Source organism: Polyodon spathula, chromosome 13 (genome assembly GCF_017654505.1).
Source record: "Polyodon spathula isolate WHYD16114869_AA chromosome 13, ASM1765450v1, whole genome shotgun sequence".
In the NCBI taxonomy this organism is placed as follows: Eukaryota; Metazoa; Chordata; class Actinopteri; order Acipenseriformes; family Polyodontidae; genus Polyodon; species Polyodon spathula.
In genome coordinates, this window is record NC_054546.1 from 16,520,492 (window position 1) to 16,538,180 (window position 17,689).

Genomic DNA, 17,689 nt, shown 5'->3' on the forward strand with positions numbered 1-17,689 from the left:
TTTTGAGAATCTGGCCTTTAGTTTGACATTCTTTTGTCAAGTACCGAATGATGTGCTCAAGCATTTGTTGTGATAGTCCAGTGGAAGTCTGTTTATGTGAAATGCGTGTTCGTTCAGGTTGGCACAGAACTGATCCGAGGCGTTTCTGGAGGGGAGCGAAAGCGAACAAATATTGGGATGGAGCTGATAACTGAGCCCCCTGTCCTGTTTCTGGATGAACCAACAACAGGCCTAGATGCTAGCACAGCCAAGGCAGTACTTATACTTCTGAAGAGGTGAGGCGCACATTGACTTTTTTGGCTATACTGGGTCTTATCATAATGTATCCATGTAATGGTTATGACACAGTGGCTTTATATCAGTGATGTGAATTTCATCCTTGACACCTTGCAGAGACATTTGTTACATTAAGTGATTTTGCATTTTGTAAATGGGATCTAATTCTGCTTAAACCCGTGAATGACATATAGATGTGAGATCACAGGTTTCTGCACCTGGACAAATGGATATTTGGGTTACTAAAACACCTACTACTGTCCTTGTTATAAAATGTACCAGTGATCTGAGCTTCTTACATTTTCTAGGCTTTCACGAAAAGGGCGAACTATCATATTTTCAATTCACCAACCCCGGTACTCTATATTTAAGTTGTTTGATAGCCTGACGTTATTGGCTTCTGGGAAAATGATGTACCATGGGCCATCCAAATCTGCACTGGAATACTTCACTTCTATTGGTGAGCATTGTTTCTAACATTGTACCAGATTGAGTATTAAAGTTTTTCTACAAAATATGCTTCTTTCAAAACAACATTCATGAGAACTATATATGGTAGCGAATGAAAGTGCACAACAGGTTAGGTTTTTTAAATGCTTTGGTTCGCTACAACCGCTCAGAAGTAAATTACATTGATATAACTTTCAGTGATGGAAAGATTTCTTTGTAGCTGAGTGCTTTCCATTTTCTTTCTTGCAGGTTATGAATGTGAATCCTTCAACAACCCAGCAGACTTCTTTTTGGATATCATCAACGGAGACTCTACTGCTGTAGCAGCAAGCCAAGCTTTCGATACAGACAATAAGGATGGAAATAAACAAACTGGTTAGTGTTTCCAGGGACTACAGATGTGCTGAACTTCAAGTATTTAAATTAGGTAGTGCAGATTGCTGCTGCCCCAAACTATTACTAAGATTTAGAACAGGTGTCTAGATTTAATACAATTCTAATGTAATATGCCACAAAGCTCTGCTATAACAATCAATATGCTGTGTATATCATGCAGTTTGCACGGGATGACATCTGTACACCGCATAAGATGTGCAGGGATTTTGAAAAATCATTAAGTCTGCATTCTGTGAAAGATGGACCACGTACAGTATTTAAGAAATCGTTTCTTTATGATGTTAAACATTGGTCTATATGAAAACACTGGATCGCGCACTCAATTTTACATGAAATGTACTACAGAAATACAAGCTTTTCTCTTGAATTTGCATGTGCAGAAAATGGCAGTGAAGATCCAGACACCATTGAAATCCAGGATCCAGAACACATTGATAAAAGCTTAGTGGATAAACTAAATGAACAGTACATGAAGTCGACCCAGTACAGCAAAATGCAAGAAGCCTTGACAAAGATTGAAGCCAACAGGGGCGAGAAGAAAAAGAAAAAGCTTCAATCGATCACTTACGCCACTTCATTCTTCAATCAGCTTTACTGGGTTACCAATCGTTCCTGCAAGAACCTGGTGCGCAACCCACAGGCTTCAATAGCACAGGTACGGGAAGGGCTACAGTCTTGCAATCAGTATTGTTAAACCAATGGACTCGCACAGCTGTATTCTACAAGGGAGTTTAATTTAATCCACATGGGAAATGTATATCCTAGCACATTCCATTTCATAACTCAACTTTAATGAGGACATTTTGGAACATTGTTTATAAACAATAGCTCAGGCAAGTTCAATTTTTGCATTAAGTAGGGCATTGTTTCTACAATACAAAAAGCAAAAGGAAATATGAAGGCTTTGAATATCAAGCTTAGAGTGAGTAAAAGCATTTACAGTTGATTTGTTTTTAAAATATATTCACAATTGTTAATGTTATGTTTTGTATTTAGTGTGAACATAGTGTATAATATTGTGATAACAAACTAATATTATTTTAGTTGTATACATGTTGATATAGCTTAAATATCAAAGCTGAAATACTGAATTCCTAGAAAATCAATCCTGGTGTTTACAGTGACAAGCATATTTCAAGGGTAGAGTGGTGGGACTTTAACCCTTACTGCTAAAACTACCTTTGGGAAAAGTAAACAAACAGGACCTGCTTTTTAAAAGCACAGACGGCATTATATTTCAGTGTGAAAATGAACCTGATTTTGGTACATTGCAGCATTATCATATAATTTAGTGCTCAGATTCCATTTTAGGGTTCTGGTGATGTTGAACACTTCTAGTGGGTTTTATCCTGTCAACAGAACATCTCTATGAAATTACAACATTATGATGTTTTGACAGATTTATAATATATGTATTATTATAACATTTATAAGTCACATGTTGTAATAATACTTTTAAAAAATACATATAGTACCTGTATAGTGACTTTTATCATAACGATTTCTCTGCAAAACAACATCATGATGAAATGCATCAAAATGCTTTACAACAAAATAAAATAAAAGAGAAACCAAACCATCCTTAGCTGGCTTAAACACCATAAGCCAGAGTAAACTAGTGTGTTTTAAGTTTGTAATTAAAACACAGAAATAGAACAACTGTTTTGAATATATTTAAGCAGCAAACTGTGTAATTGGCACAACCAAGAGGCTAGACTCAGTTAACCTGTGCTGGCTCCTTTGTATCTTTCCTTCTCCATTCAGGACCAGGGGTTAGGAATCTCCATTGTAAAACCAGGACCTGATCAGGGGACTTGTTACAAAGATAAATCAAACCAAAATTACCATTTGTGAGATATGTTTACAGATAACTTAGATGAGATTGAAGCTTGTGCAGGTTTTTTTTTTTTGCTAATGAAGCTGGCATTTCTTGCAGGTGGTAGTAACAATCGTTTTGGGTGCAATTGTTGGTGCAATCTTCTTTGGTGTAAAACTAGACCCCAGTGGAATTCAGAACAGGTACAGTGCACATGTTAACTTGTATAACACAGTCTCTATAACATTTAGACAAGCATAAACAGAAATGTTTTTTGAAGGAATGTAAACAAACTGCTTTCTGACAAAATGCACATAGTTAAACTATGTAAACATAAAGTCAGCAGGCACCATATATGTATACAGTCTACTGTAGATAAGAGTGCATCTAATATTCTTGTATGAAAGTATATTTTTAAGGATTTTTTTTTTATTATTCTTTTGTTTCAGATTTCCCAGGGATTTTTGATTTTGTTAAAGAAAATAATTAATTTCCTAGTTTTTTGGGTTAATACCAGGGGTAACTTGGGGTGACTTACAGAAAACAAGCAAACATTTATTCACAGTGAATGCTGTGAATGTATCTGATAAAATTAACCTGCAAAAGAACTACTCTACTGTATGTTAAACAGACAGTCACGTATTGCACTAAAATAATTCAGTGGGACACTTTTTTGTTGAAAAAACTACCTATACCTATACTTTATAAAATCCGGAAATTGTTTGTAAAAATAAAAAAAATAAAAAAAAAAAAGGTTAAAAAAAAGTGGTAACGGTCAGCAAATTATGTCATATAGTACCTACAAATATATATATATATTTTTTTTTTTCCAGAGTGGGCTCTCTCTTCTTCCTAACCACAAATCAGTGTTTCTCCAGTGTGTCTGCTATTGAACTGTTTATCAAGGATAAGAAGTTGTTCATGTAAGTAAAAAGGTCTTTCCATTGCCTGTGTGTTTGCATTTTTACCATTGAAGAATATAACTACCTTTCTTACAATTTCATTCAGTAATTGGTGTCTTCTCCTGCTTTAAAAAGGCCTGAATGTTTTAACCGTACCAGCTTGCCTTCATTTCCTGTCCCCTTGCACACGTTTGCACTTGTTCTAGAATTCGTTTTGCACATGTATATATTCGTTTTATCTTTGACACATTTTGGATAAGGATTTCCTATTTTTCTCAAAAGGTATTTGTTTTGTTTTTTAATTGTGAAGAATACCAAATCACAGGTTTGATCCATTGTTATGCTTTTGTAAAAAAACAAAACTAGTATTTAGTAGATTCAAATGGTATTTTCAGAGTGGTTCTTATTGCACAAAGTTACAATAGTTCTATTTGCTTGCCAGAGATATATGTAACAGGCTAGGTCAGTCTAAATTAACCCTTTGCAGTCTGTTCCGACATTACAATTTCAAAAAAGACTTAAAAGCATAAGCCTCTAGTTGTTTTTTCTACTGAAAAAGCCACATCAGACTGAAAAAGCCAAGAACTCTAGTTGTTTGAGTTTTTAAAGTAAAGTTAAATGGCCGAGCTCAATGGCCGACTGATAGACTGATAGGAGCGGAATGACCCCCCCCCCCCCCCCCCCCCCCCCCCCCCCCCCCCAAAAAAAAGGGCGTATCTCTTAGCCCCATCCACTACAGAGATAACATGGACATAACAAAGGAGGTAGCTGCTTCTGCACCCAGCGCTCAGAGAATATCACAGACCTTTGCAGAGCTTTTTGGAGATGTTATAGTAATTAAATAATGACTTGCATTGCATTATTGAGGAATTTGGTGATAAAACGAGTGATCAGGAAAGGATTTATCAGTATGAGGTAAAGAGGTATGTGGAAAATACAGCAAACAAGGGGTGGGGCGGGGCTGGAGATACAATACCGAGTGTTCATTTGCATTTCAATGCCTTTTAAACCTGTTTTACTCTAAAAAAAATATTTTAAGCAACGCATGTGAAAATAAATTGGACCTGACGTGCCTGACAAGCGCTGAATAAATGGACCGCAAAGGGTCAACATAGGCTAACATAGGCTAGGTCAGTCTAAATTAGCCAAGAGTCTGCATTACATATAACAACTAGAACTGAAGTGCTGCTTCTAAACTTGTCATTTACATCTGCTTACTCTTATGACAAGAATAAATATTAGTTTAATAAAATCCACAAATCTAGTGTAAGAAGCAAGGTCCTTACAAGTTGTAGGCAGCCTATCTAGCAAAGAAATGCCATGGTCGTTCTGATTTTCATTCACCTTCCCATGACCTGATGTCAGCAGCTTTTAAAAATGGAAAAGCACTCCACCATTTGCAAATCTTGAATTGTGCCTTTTTTAAAATATCTTAGACACCAGTATACCAGTGGTTACTACAGACTGTCTGCCTACTTTATTTCAATTCTGCTGGGAGACCTGATTCCTATGAGGACTGCCCCTGCTGTTTTGTTTTCTGTCATCACCTACTGGATGATAGGTGAGTATCTGTGACATCCTTGGTATTTCTTTGGATTGCTAATGTACAGAAACATTACATTTTATGTCAATAGAGGAGATGTGGTCAAATTCTCAACATGGTATTGTTTTTGTAGCAGTTAATGATGAGATATTGGTAGAACTGGTATTACAAGTCTGTGTTTAGTTTGTATCCCAGCCAATCTGCTTCAGGAGGTCACATGAAATAGAAAGACTGCTGTGCAGGATTAAAATAAGTGTGAGGATAACTGGTCAATATTTATGTAAGAAAAATTATTTTAGAAGTTGGTTTTACTAAAAAACATATTTCATAATCGTCATGTCCTTTAAGTACACAAACATTTCTCTACTTTATTTCTTTGAGTTTCTAAGAGTTTTAACTCAAATTTATAGGTTGCACTAAGTATTGTATTCTGCGTTCAATATCCTATGATTTCTTTTTTCATTGCAGGTTTCCAAAGATTGGCTGGAAACTTTTTCTTCTTCATGCTCACACTGGTGATGGTGTCATACACAGCCACCACAATGGGTCTTGCTATCAGTGTAGGGATGGATGTTGTTGCCATAGCAAATCTCTTTATCACTATTTGTTTTGTCTTCATGATTGTAAGTACAGTCAGGCACATCTTCCAAACATGCCCAAGTTTAACATTTATAATTCTTAAGCAATACAAAGGAATCTAATCCACCTAGTCAGCAGAACACATGGAATTATTGCTCATGCATGCTTTTTAAATCTTTCTTAAAGAAAGATTGAACAGGATCTACAAATGTAAGTCATTTTTTTAAAAAACAAAAATTAACCTGTTAGATTGTAAATCTAAGTTTAATAGCCTCTTATCTTACAAACCATTTGAGATAGGGGCAGGGTTATACTTTATATACTGTATAATCTGTATAAGCCCTTCATATTTAATGTGTTGCTGGCCATAACATTAACTCTGCTTTAATATGGTTGCCGTCTTGCTGAACTCAACCACAATTCCATTTGTGTATACAATTTGTTTCATTGTAATACTAATATGACATTCTTTATTTCATCTTTCAGATATTCTCTGGTCTTCTAGTGAATCTTCCCTCAGTCATGGGTTGGTTGAATTGGCTGAAATATTTTAGCATCCCAAGATATGGTTTAACAGTGCGTTCACAAGCTTAAAATGCTTTTTAATACTACGATTGTTATCAATAGTTCAGATTGTCTGTGACACTGTAAAGTGTGTTCATTCTGGATCATTGCTTCTTTCCACAGGCATTGCAAGTGAATGAGTTCAGAGGTTTATATTTCTGTGGCAGTAAAACAAACAACGAAACATCTTTCCAATCAGCTATGGTGAACTGTTCAACGAGCGCTTCAAATTTTGGAGGACAGTAAGTCTGTCATATTATGATCTTTTTCACTGTTTCTTTCTTAACCATCCTGGAATGCATTTTAGTAACATCATAATATCTAAGGTTATATAAATACTTAATTTAAAACATGCCAATAACCATGAGCTTGCCCTGAGATCCAATATGGCTGCCGTATTTCTCTACTGAGATACTTCTCTTTTCATATGATAGAGGCTATATACGTATGCTTCTGTAACTGCATGTCTAAATTAAAGTTCAAAATACAATGTGTGACAGAGGTATACTTTTTTGAGTGGTAGAAAGCTAACGCACAGGCAATCATGGTAAAGTACATAAAAGTGAGGCATACACTATGACTTCATTTTAAACTGTCCACTTAATTCTCTACACAGATGCTATGGAGAGGCTTACCTCTGTGGACAGGGCATTGGGTACAATGACTGGGCAATGTGGGAAAACATTGTTGCTCTTGGCTGTATGATTATCATCTTTCTAACAATTGCTTACATGAAACTCAATTTCATGAGGAAATTCACTTAGATCTTGGGTGTCTTTCCCCCTGTTAAATATTTTAATCGCAGGTAAGAAATAAGAAAATGTATATACAAGCAAATTTAAAATTGATACAGCTTGACAGACTTGGCCATCAGAAAAAGACTAGCAGTATTCTGCACTTGAAGGGCAAAGATAGATGGTGGAGTAGCATGCATTCATTTACTGGAGATTTAATCACAGCTAAAAATTCAGAACATGTCATTTATTTAGCCCATTTATTTATTTTGTCAGTTTTTTACAGAATAATCAACTAGAATTGCTACTTTGTATTTCTGGAGAGCACAAATGTGTTATTTATTTTTTTTTGATACAGTCTAAGTTAAACCTAATATTAAGATTCTGAGTTTGAGTTATGAAAAAAATACATTACTTTCTCCATAAATAGCAAATATGACTCAGCATTTATGTTGGATTTGTGCTGTTCATTATGACTACAATCATAACATTTTTCACAGCAATTGACCTGTATATAATGTGTTTATTGTTGTGTGTAAAATGTTGGGAATCAGATAACTTTAATTTGTACATTTTTTCACGTTACATTCAATAAAATGTTTAAAAAGAAACATTGCGTCTGTTTTTCATTTGTTTTGTCAAGGATGGATAATCCTCCTAATATCTTTCGGTGTACTATCTATCTCCCAAGTTAATAATTACTAGAAGGTATAACTTTAAATATTAACGAGCTTCACAGAAAATAAACCAGCAATTGCTTCCCACTACAAAATGCGTACCATCAAGCCAGTTATGCAAGTCTACATCCAGATTCCAATTATAATCCAGGTGCAAACTTGTTTAATGATTTGTATGTCCAGTGCCTGACAGCAAAATAAACAATAAATGATGTTAAGTGATACAGCAGCGTGTATTACTTAATTTGTAATTCCCGGGTTTGTCCCAAAATAATAATCCTGTTTATTATACAACCACACAAAACACATACACAAGTCTGGTTAGTGTGTGAATTAGTGCTCGTGGTGCAAATACAGTTTCTTCATGAGGGAGATTTACCATCAAGAATCATTGCCTTTCTATCACAACCCTTTATGACAAATGGGGCTTTCAGGCAAACTTCTCTTGTTTTACTGTAACGTGCCAAAACTTGGTTTTTGACTCTTCTGGTTTGGAAGTCAGGAATCAAGCACACCAATCTAACAAAAAACAGAGCAGAGAACACAGGACATAAACTGAGACTCAGAACAAAGAGTAGGAGAGGAATAGGTTGCAAAGCCGCATTCTTGATACTGAATCACTGGGATCCTTTAAGACCAGACTTGACAACGTTTTGGCATCAATCAGCTCCTAGGAAATGGTGTAGCATTGATGGATAGAATAACAGCATTTGTCAATAAAGGGTTAAACATATTCCTCTAAATGGTGTTAAACAAGATAGATTACATTAAAAAAATACATTAGTAATTAAATCTCAAAACGTAAAACAGTGAAAATAGTGAATAGTGATGGCAAAAGTTAACTAAATCTAGGTCTAAAAGTCAGCAACACAAGTATGCAGAAGCCCTCTCTCAGCCTCCTGGACCTCACCAAAACTAGAATGAAACTACCTGTTATCTTGAAGCACTTTAACAGTAGTGTATGGCAGGGGGCTTTCATCACTATGCCCTGAGGGATAGTTTTAGCTATTGTTTAATAAAATACAGCTACACATATACTGCATCACCATGACAATTAAAAAGCAAATCAAATATTAGTGTAAACAATGTTTAATGAAGCAACAACCACACTGCACAACTCACTATGCAGAATAGTACTAACTGAAACTGAAACAACAGTAGCTTTCAAAACACTGCAGGAATTACTCTGATCATTATTTAAACAACTCAAAAGAGCAAACTGTAAATGGAAGCTGTGTAAAAGTAAGTTTAGAACAGAAAGAGTTATCAATGCATGGTATATAAGGTGAAATAGTGGGATCAAAATCACTGGAAATATTTTTAGAAAATCTCGATTCTGTCCTATTAAGTTAGATTCCCTGAGTAGAGGCACATGGTGTGCCAACAAGGGGTGAAGAGCCTCTTCTTGTCCCCAAATGTTTCTTATGTTCTTACAAGTTAAACCTATTGCATATGAACAGAGCCATGCGCATCATATTCCATTTCAAACTTCCAGTCACTGTATTTTCAGTTTTATGTAAGGTTCAATAATTGTTTTTGCCATTATATATTTTGGTGTGAAAGCAGTGCTATTGCACACACACAGAAAGAGACAAAAACTGTTAGTGAGTAAGATTATCAAGGAACGTGCAAGAAATGCTGCAGAGGTTCAAGAAACAAACTAAAAAGAAACACCAGACTATTAGTGGAAATGTTGCTTAAACTGTTTGGCAAAAATACTTACTTGGCAGGACGCAAGAAGGAACTTGGGGCAGGTGTGGATAACACTGTAAACAACGTAACATCAAGCTGCCAGACTTTTCTTATTGTATATAAGGGTCAGTAATTACAATACCTGTTAGCAAGTTAAATGTAAAGTAAAACAATTTAAAACTAAAAACTAAACCTTAACGACTGACACAATTACTATTTTATTCATGTTTAACTGCAGTCTTCAACATTTTTTTTTTTAACAAACAGCAATAAAATGTGATTGCTGTTGATCAACACTATAAAAACGGTTATACTGTTGCAGATTGCAGTTCCAATAAAGCAATTCAACTTTAAACTCTGCTGTTGCCTCAGAAGTTTACCTGCTTTCTTTGTATGCAAAAACTGAATTTTAACTTAACCTTTTTAAAAGAACCATGTTCATTCACCAGGTTGTTGTCAAAGAAATGTATGTGTTGATTCATAAGGTATACTTTTTATTGAGCATTTCAAGGATACGTTGGAGAAAAAAGTTTGTTATAGAGCTATGAAACTTTGAAGGTAGCTACAGCAGACAATGGGTATGAGAACTTTCAACGTAGAGGTCTTTGTCATGGATCATTTGTGTAACAGATCGACCAGGACACTGCAGAACAGCAGACACATGATTTATTATGCTGTCATTTACCATAAAATGTTTGCATTATATTTTTATGTCTTCTATGCTGTCTGCAAAACTTAGTGTGACTTGTAGTGAACACGTAAAGAAACTAAAAAAAAATTTAAAAAATCATTCTGACAGTATACAAAGTTCTGGCACATTGTACTAATTCAACTACTGTAATACTGTAAGTAAGTTTCAGATACAGTAGGTCAGTAGTAGCAATGGCCAGGAAGGAGGAGCATGGAGAACCAAGAAGCTGAGAGGAAACACTCAATTCAGAAGACAACTACTTTAAAATTATACTTCAAATATGAGAACCATTCATAATGTCAAACTAAATGTTAAATTAGAAACAGTCACATTGTAGCACCAAAAAATGTATTTCAAATACTGTATGTGATTTCTACTGAAAACCTCAACACTGTATGCGTATGAAGGAAAAAGCGCAGGAAGCTTCCAAATTTATTGTTCACTTTTAAATTGTCTACAACAGTATGCTTTAGTAATGATGTGTGTGTTTAATAGGGCAGACATATACTGCTATTATAAAGACAGAGACATGATTTCATAATACTTTTTTTTTTTTTTTTACCAAATTGAATGTGCATTTTACCCTAATATCATTGTATAGTAATAGATTGATACATAATTAAAATGTATACCTTTTTAATCTTTTCCTGTCGTTTCTTACCAAACCTGGTGTTTTACAGATTTCCCTGAATGCAGAGATAGAAACCTTGGGAAAGACTACAGCAACAACACACTTGGCAAACCAGTGGAGAATAGTAACAGCAATGGCATATCACAGGCAGAGTTTCAGAGGTATATCATTAATTATTCTTCTGTCTGTCTGTCTGTCACTGTTACATTTTAACATTTTAAAAGGATATAGCTGAGGTGGCTCTCCTATGACCTATGTCACAATGTAAAGATTTGCATATACAGTGCTGTAGAAGGGCAGTAGGAAAGCCCTGCCCATAAAAAGGGGGCAGGGCAAAGCCCTGCTGTAAAATGTAGTTTTGTATTATGATTTAAAAATGTGTTTATTTTTAGAACGGGGTCTCCCCCTCCGCCCCTGTGTTATTTTGTGTTTGTTTATTTATTATTTTTTGCATTTATGTATGACAGCGAAGCGCCGTGTGTTTTGTTATTGTTTTATTTTTCAATGTGATCTGGCAGAGGTGATGTTAGAAAACTCATCCTCTGCCAGGAATGATTAAAAACCTTGTGCAGAATGTGGCCATCTCCCAAATTAAACTCTGAGGCACTGACACAACAAAATGTGAAAAAAGTTCAAGGGAGTGTAGACTTTCTATAGGCACTGTATCTAGGGAATTGCTTATCCAACTGTGATATGTAAGCTGAAACCCACGACAGGGTGTGTGGCAAGACATGTTTTACACACGCCTTTAACTACCCAGAAGTGCAGTAAGATATGTCTGACTGCAGACACTGGAGTGGGTTACTGCACATACAATTGCTCTATGTTTATTTTATAAAAAGAAAACCCAAAAAAATACGATTTTGAACTTTAAGTTTTATTGAATGTACCCTTCACCAGTGCAGAATAGTTCCTATACTTTGTCTTTAGAACCTACAGGTTTGCTTGACAAATGTATGACTGTGGAGTACATTTTGTATTATTTTATTGATATATTCAAGGTTATTTTTTAAAGTGTAGATTAAATGATGTATTATTTTCCTGTAAAGGAAAACTACAAAAAAAAAAAAAAACCCTAAAAATAACAATCTTCTTATTTCCCACTTATTCTAAATTTTCTCAAATCATTCAAAACCTCTTCATCCCCTTGCTCCTCTGCTCCTTGCTATATTTTGGTTTACTACTAATAGAATTAGTCATGTTTCCAACAAGGTCCTTTTCTATAAACTGAAGAAGCATGTCCAAATGTGAGGGCAGCTCATGCGGAAATGATTATATTCTGGCTTAAGAGATGCACTGGTGTTTAAAATCCTACAGTAAAGTAAACTCACTGTGGAAGATAAATCTGTTTAACAGAGTCTCTGTTCTTTTAAAAGGCTGGTGCGACGAGTTGTTCAGCTGGAGCAGTCTATTGGCAGCATTGTGTCTAAGATTGACGCAGTGGCAGTGAAACTGGACACACTTGATGAAAGTAAAATAAAATGCAAAGACCAGATGGGCAGGCTGTGGAATATCAAGGAGGTGAGTTTTTTTTTTTTTTACACTTATCCAGTTCTTAACACAGCCCCCGTCCACCCATAGTATGGCAGTCTCGTAAGTTGGGTTACAGGTCTCTGTCATACTGCAGGCTGACAAAGGTAGTTGATCAACCTTTAGCAGTGAACAATGAAAGATAATGAAAAAGCTTAAAAAGTTTAAAGAATCATAGCTTAACTTTTCATTGTATTGTATATCTATTATTTTTTAATTATAAACAATACCTTACCTGAAAAAGCTTTTATGCTGTATTTTGAATAAAAGTGAAATGCTGTTCTGTTTTATTTATTGCTGCCGCAATATACAAAAATATACTTTAAGTCAACTTTTTCAGAGTTGGCTGACTCCAGATGTGCTTTCAGATGGTACTTTTTGAGTAACGGCTTCTTTCTTGCAACCCTCCCATACAGGCCAGTGTTATGTAGAGCTCTTGATATGGTTGACTGATGCACCATTACTCCACTCCCAGCCACTGAACTCAGTAGCTCCTTCAAAGTGATTGTTGGCCTCTCTGTGGCTTCTCTCACAAGTCTCCTCCTTGTTTGAGCGCTGAGTTTTGAGGGACGGCCTTTTCTTGGCAGTGCCTGGGTGGTGTGATGCAGCTTCCACTTCCTGATTATTGATCCAACTGTGCTCACTGGGATATCCAAACACTTGGATATTATTTTGTACCCTTTCCCTAATCTATGCATTTGTATTACTTTATCTCTAACTTCTGTAGAATGCTCTTTGGTCTTCGTTTTACTTCAGATTCACAGCCTTACCAACAATCCTTCAACACTGGGGTTTTTATCCAGAAAATGTGACTGCAACTTTAATGGTTCATAGGTGGAGGCCAATGGTAAGATAATTGTGGCCTCGTTAGGGCAATTTCTTTCATCGGTGCAAACTGGGAGTTTCGACAGCACAGGGGTTGAATACTTATGCAAGCAAGATATTTCAGTTTAAAAATATTTCCCAACATAAACCAATGTCACCTTACAATAACTGATTTTGAGTTTCAGTGTTTTAAAATAAAATATCAAACAGAACAAAATTTCAATGTACCATTTGTAATTCGGTAATATGAGAGAATTGGTCAGGGGTCTGAATACTTTTGCAAGGCACTGTGTGTATATATATATATATATATATATATATATATATATATATATATATATATATATATATATATATATATATATAAACATACACATACGCACACACACACACACACACACACACAATACTGAATGCACAACATTAATTAAGAATAACTAAAAATAACTTTGTGTAGGGGATTAAATATATAACAATGTTTTCTCCAGGATGGGAAGCCTTTTCAAGGCTAGTACTTGGTGACAGAGATGGACGATTTGGAGGGTCCTATGTTCGGAGCCAAGAACAACTGGCTTTCCAACACAGGACGACACAACACCAATCAGCAAACATTTCTAGAGAAAGAGTCACAACCCCCTTCTGGCCTGATGTACACTCCCAGGGAGAGATAGAAAGAAAAATAGTTATCAGATATATTCGAATCGGCCCCCCTTAAAAACAGTACTGAAAAGGTATTTCTGCCATTCTGATGCTATATTCACTTCAAAAACTCCACTGTGGCTGTACACATTTGTTACATTAATGTTGTAAATGTGTTTATACCCCACTTGGTTATCTTCCCAGTCTCAAAACTTCAAGAAAATGATGCTGTAATGAATGTTGTAAAAGTGTAGTTTAGGACATCAGAACATTGTGGCTACCCACTACACTCACACACACCTAATATTGGGTTAGTCTGTCTTTTGCCACAATGACACCCTGGAGTTGTTCACAGCGCAGTATGATCATTAAAAAAACTGACCAAAAAAAAAAAAAAAACTGTTTCATATGTAATATGAAAAAATGATGACTGTGTACAGGTGCAGGAGTGATGCAGTGCGCAATGAACAGACAAAGATTTGTAATCCAGATAGACAATGTGTATTGCACTGGAAACAAACATGTATCTTTCCCACAATGTACAAACACGGTCACCAATCCTGGGTGTGTGCTGCAGTGCTCGTGGTCAGTGATCCAAGTTTACTCGTGACAAAAGTGAAGTGCTGTTCCGGGTTTTGTGCTGGCCCATGGCGACAGCTCCGGAACGTGTTAGCTGTCTAATAATTACAAGGAAACAATTATTGACAAACAAAACAAAACACTCACGGTACTTTTAATCAGTGGGTCTTTCATGGGTCCTTACAGGTTTAAATGCTCAAACCAAAAAGAAGGAACAGATACATCACTTTGACCCCTTTTTATACTGTCGCTCATGACCCCTTGGTAGACGATTGCAGCTGCTTTTTATGATCTGCACCTGCCACATCTTTTGCCCTCCGGGTCAGTGAGTTAGTGTACCGAAGCTCTGTCTCTTTTCTACATGACCGACTTCCTTTAAACCCTCGGAAAGAAGTGTCAGGTCAACTAGTCCAGAGTATTCTGTTCCCATTACTTAGTGCCCTCACAAGTCAAGAGTGAGACTGACCACCAAGAATCGTTGTCTTTCTGTCACAGTCACCAAGAACTGCTTTCTAAAAAGCACCATGCTCAGAAGGCTATACTATGGCAGAGTACAGTGAATTATATTTTAGTGTACAGCTATGGCCAAAAGTTTTGCATCACCTACAATTTTATGATTGAGACATAATAACATTTTTAACTATATGAACATAATTTAGATATTTTATTTAACATTGTGCAATCAAAGAAATTACAAAATGATATTGCAAAAGTCTACTGGAAGCCATAATAGTAGTACAGTATTTCATACTAGATTTTGAAATGTCACATTTTTCAATTTGTGTTCATTTTTTGTTAAACATATGGGAAACTACAAAGCGGTATGTAATTCAATATGTTAACATAACATTATTCATCAGGTTTCATTCGATTTCATGAAGCAAAATGTGTTAATTCTATAGGGTGATGCAAAACTTTTGGCCATAGTTGCAGATCTAGCTTAAGGACTGTGGTGTACCTGCAATCATGATTTATGGTACTGTAGTTATTTGTTATGAAAACAGTTTGTGAGAAGGGAGCCAAACACCCTGGGGGCTGCTACTGTAGTCTTCCGTTTCTTAAAAAAATTGTGGCTACACACACTATTAGAAGCTGAAAATATATATAGCATGTGTGAACAGGATGGCTTTGCAGGGGTGACATCATATCAGAAATAGACTCCACAATCAGGACTGGCAGATGAAAACTAAGAAGCTTTCGCAGTCAGTATATTTATTAAATAATAAAGAAAGATTTAAACAAAACACACGACTGAAAATAAAGGGCACGTTGGCCAAAGTAAATAGACAAACAAACAAACAAACAAACAAAGTGGATGGACAGAAAACAAGTACCGTGCTGCAGCTTCCAGCACGAAATAGCAATTGTTAACAGACTCTCTCCTTCTCTCGCCCGTTCTCTACTCACGAACACATAACCACGAGGGCGTGAAAACATGCAGCTTTTACGCAGCTGTACCGAGACTCGATTGCTAATCAATCATTCAATGGAGTTGCGATACAACTGCACGTGAATTAATAAAAGTGCAATTCCCTGTGCTCACATATTATTTTACCTGCACGTGAAGTGCTGTGCAATCCTCGTGCCTAAATACAAATATACATTTTAAACACTCGTGTTACACAGACCTGTTTATATCCCGTGTACCAATGACCATACACCAACATTAACACACAACATACAACACAAAATACACACAGGGGTGGGGCACTTTGCCACAGTACCCAATAGTGTCACTTCCAAATAGTGTCTCCAGTCTGGTGACACTATTTGGCAGTGACACTATTTGGCAACTATAGATGCCACATTCTGCCAGATGACACTATTTGGCAGTGGCACTTTTAGGCATAACACTGGTCCGCGAAAGTTCTTTAAGTCGGTTTGCCGGTCCAGTAATAGAAAGGTTGGGAACCACTGTCCTAGAGGAGACAGCACTAAGCAATTGGGCTAGATCCCTCCAGAACAACACCTAGCAGATTTATCACATAGTACTGTCACTTGCACTGTCTATGGTGACCCTCCACCTACTAACAGTTTTATGGCAGGTGTTATTTGGCCAACCCTCTGTTTGCATATCACTTTAACACAAAGAAAACCTGGTTTCATAACAGTAACAGACACAACCCAGCAGTGTGCTTATCTAATTGTAACCCAGCCCGCTCTGACTTTTCACATACTACACGACAGCTAAGTTCACTCAGCAATCACAGTGCATTTATATAACATGATATCCACTCCACAAAACTTTTAATGTCATGTAATTTTCATCTGATACCCAGTGACTTGGTTGAACACTGAAAGTAGCACTCACCAGTCAATTCTTCATTTGCCCAACCAAAAAGAAGCCATGCAAGTAAATGTCACCTCCAATATCCAAGTTATTCCTAAACATGTCAGAGTGACATAGAGCAAGTGAGGGTGCTTCCACAATATCCCTGTTCCCATTGATTTGCATTACCTGCGGGGAGAGCAAGCCATTCACTTCCTTGTCATTTTCTCATTTGTAACTCAGATTTATTCAACTTACACCATGGTACAGAAATACTGCGTTATGATTTAATTATACTTACACATTTAAAAATGATAAAGTTGAAGTCTAGGAGCAGCAGTAAAGGTTCAGCACAGTCCCGAATTGCCAGCACACAAAAACAATATCATTCATGAGTCAGGCTAATGAATCAGACCTAGTATAGACCATTAAAACCAACCACCGGGGTCTGAAGCTGAGACCAAAAACCTGTTCAGGTTCCGGTGTTTACAACAAGCTGGATCCATCTTTACTACAAGGACCAGTGATAAAAAAACGTGATCTGAAAAACCTTGGTCATGACACCTTTATAAGAATAATGTTTAACCCCTTCAATGTTAACGTAAGTTTCTGTATAGTAGTGAGAAAAGGCAAGTAAGAAAAATAGTGCATCAGCTGTATTGTTATGCAAGTGAGCGCAAGCATGTTTTAACATTTGAGGCCAATCCTTCCTCAACTGTAATTGTGCAAGTTTAGACTTTAACGTCCCATTTACCAAAATAAATGTTCCCATATATATATGTGTGTGTGTGTGTGTGTGTGTGTATAGTATATATATATATATATATATATATATATATATATATATATATATATATATATAGATATATATATATTCAATAAAGGAGTTTCTTTTT

At 36.1% G+C, this 17,689-nt stretch overlaps 1 protein-coding gene across 2 annotated transcripts in view; it reads left to right on the forward strand.

The window, feature by feature from the left end:
* The window catches only part of LOC121325670 (broad substrate specificity ATP-binding cassette transporter ABCG2-like), a 32,293-nt gene extending 24,460 nt beyond the window's left edge, over window positions 1-7,833 (forward strand). For both annotated transcript variants that reach the window (XM_041268522.1, XM_041268520.1), the window contains exons 6-16: window positions 118-275; window positions 585-736; window positions 976-1,101; window positions 1,503-1,777; window positions 3,059-3,141; window positions 3,772-3,861; window positions 5,277-5,401; window positions 5,852-6,006; window positions 6,449-6,538; window positions 6,650-6,768; window positions 7,143-7,833. In XM_041268522.1, coding sequence (XP_041124456.1) covers window positions 118-275; window positions 585-736; window positions 976-1,101; window positions 1,503-1,777; window positions 3,059-3,141; window positions 3,772-3,861; window positions 5,277-5,401; window positions 5,852-6,006; window positions 6,449-6,538; window positions 6,650-6,768; window positions 7,143-7,290 — 1,521 coding nt within the window. In that variant the 3' untranslated portion in view covers window positions 7,291-7,833. The remainder of the gene's footprint in view (window positions 1-117; window positions 276-584; window positions 737-975; window positions 1,102-1,502; window positions 1,778-3,058; window positions 3,142-3,771; window positions 3,862-5,276; window positions 5,402-5,851; window positions 6,007-6,448; window positions 6,539-6,649; window positions 6,769-7,142) is intronic.
* The last annotated feature ends 9,856 nt before the right edge of the window (window positions 7,834-17,689 follow it).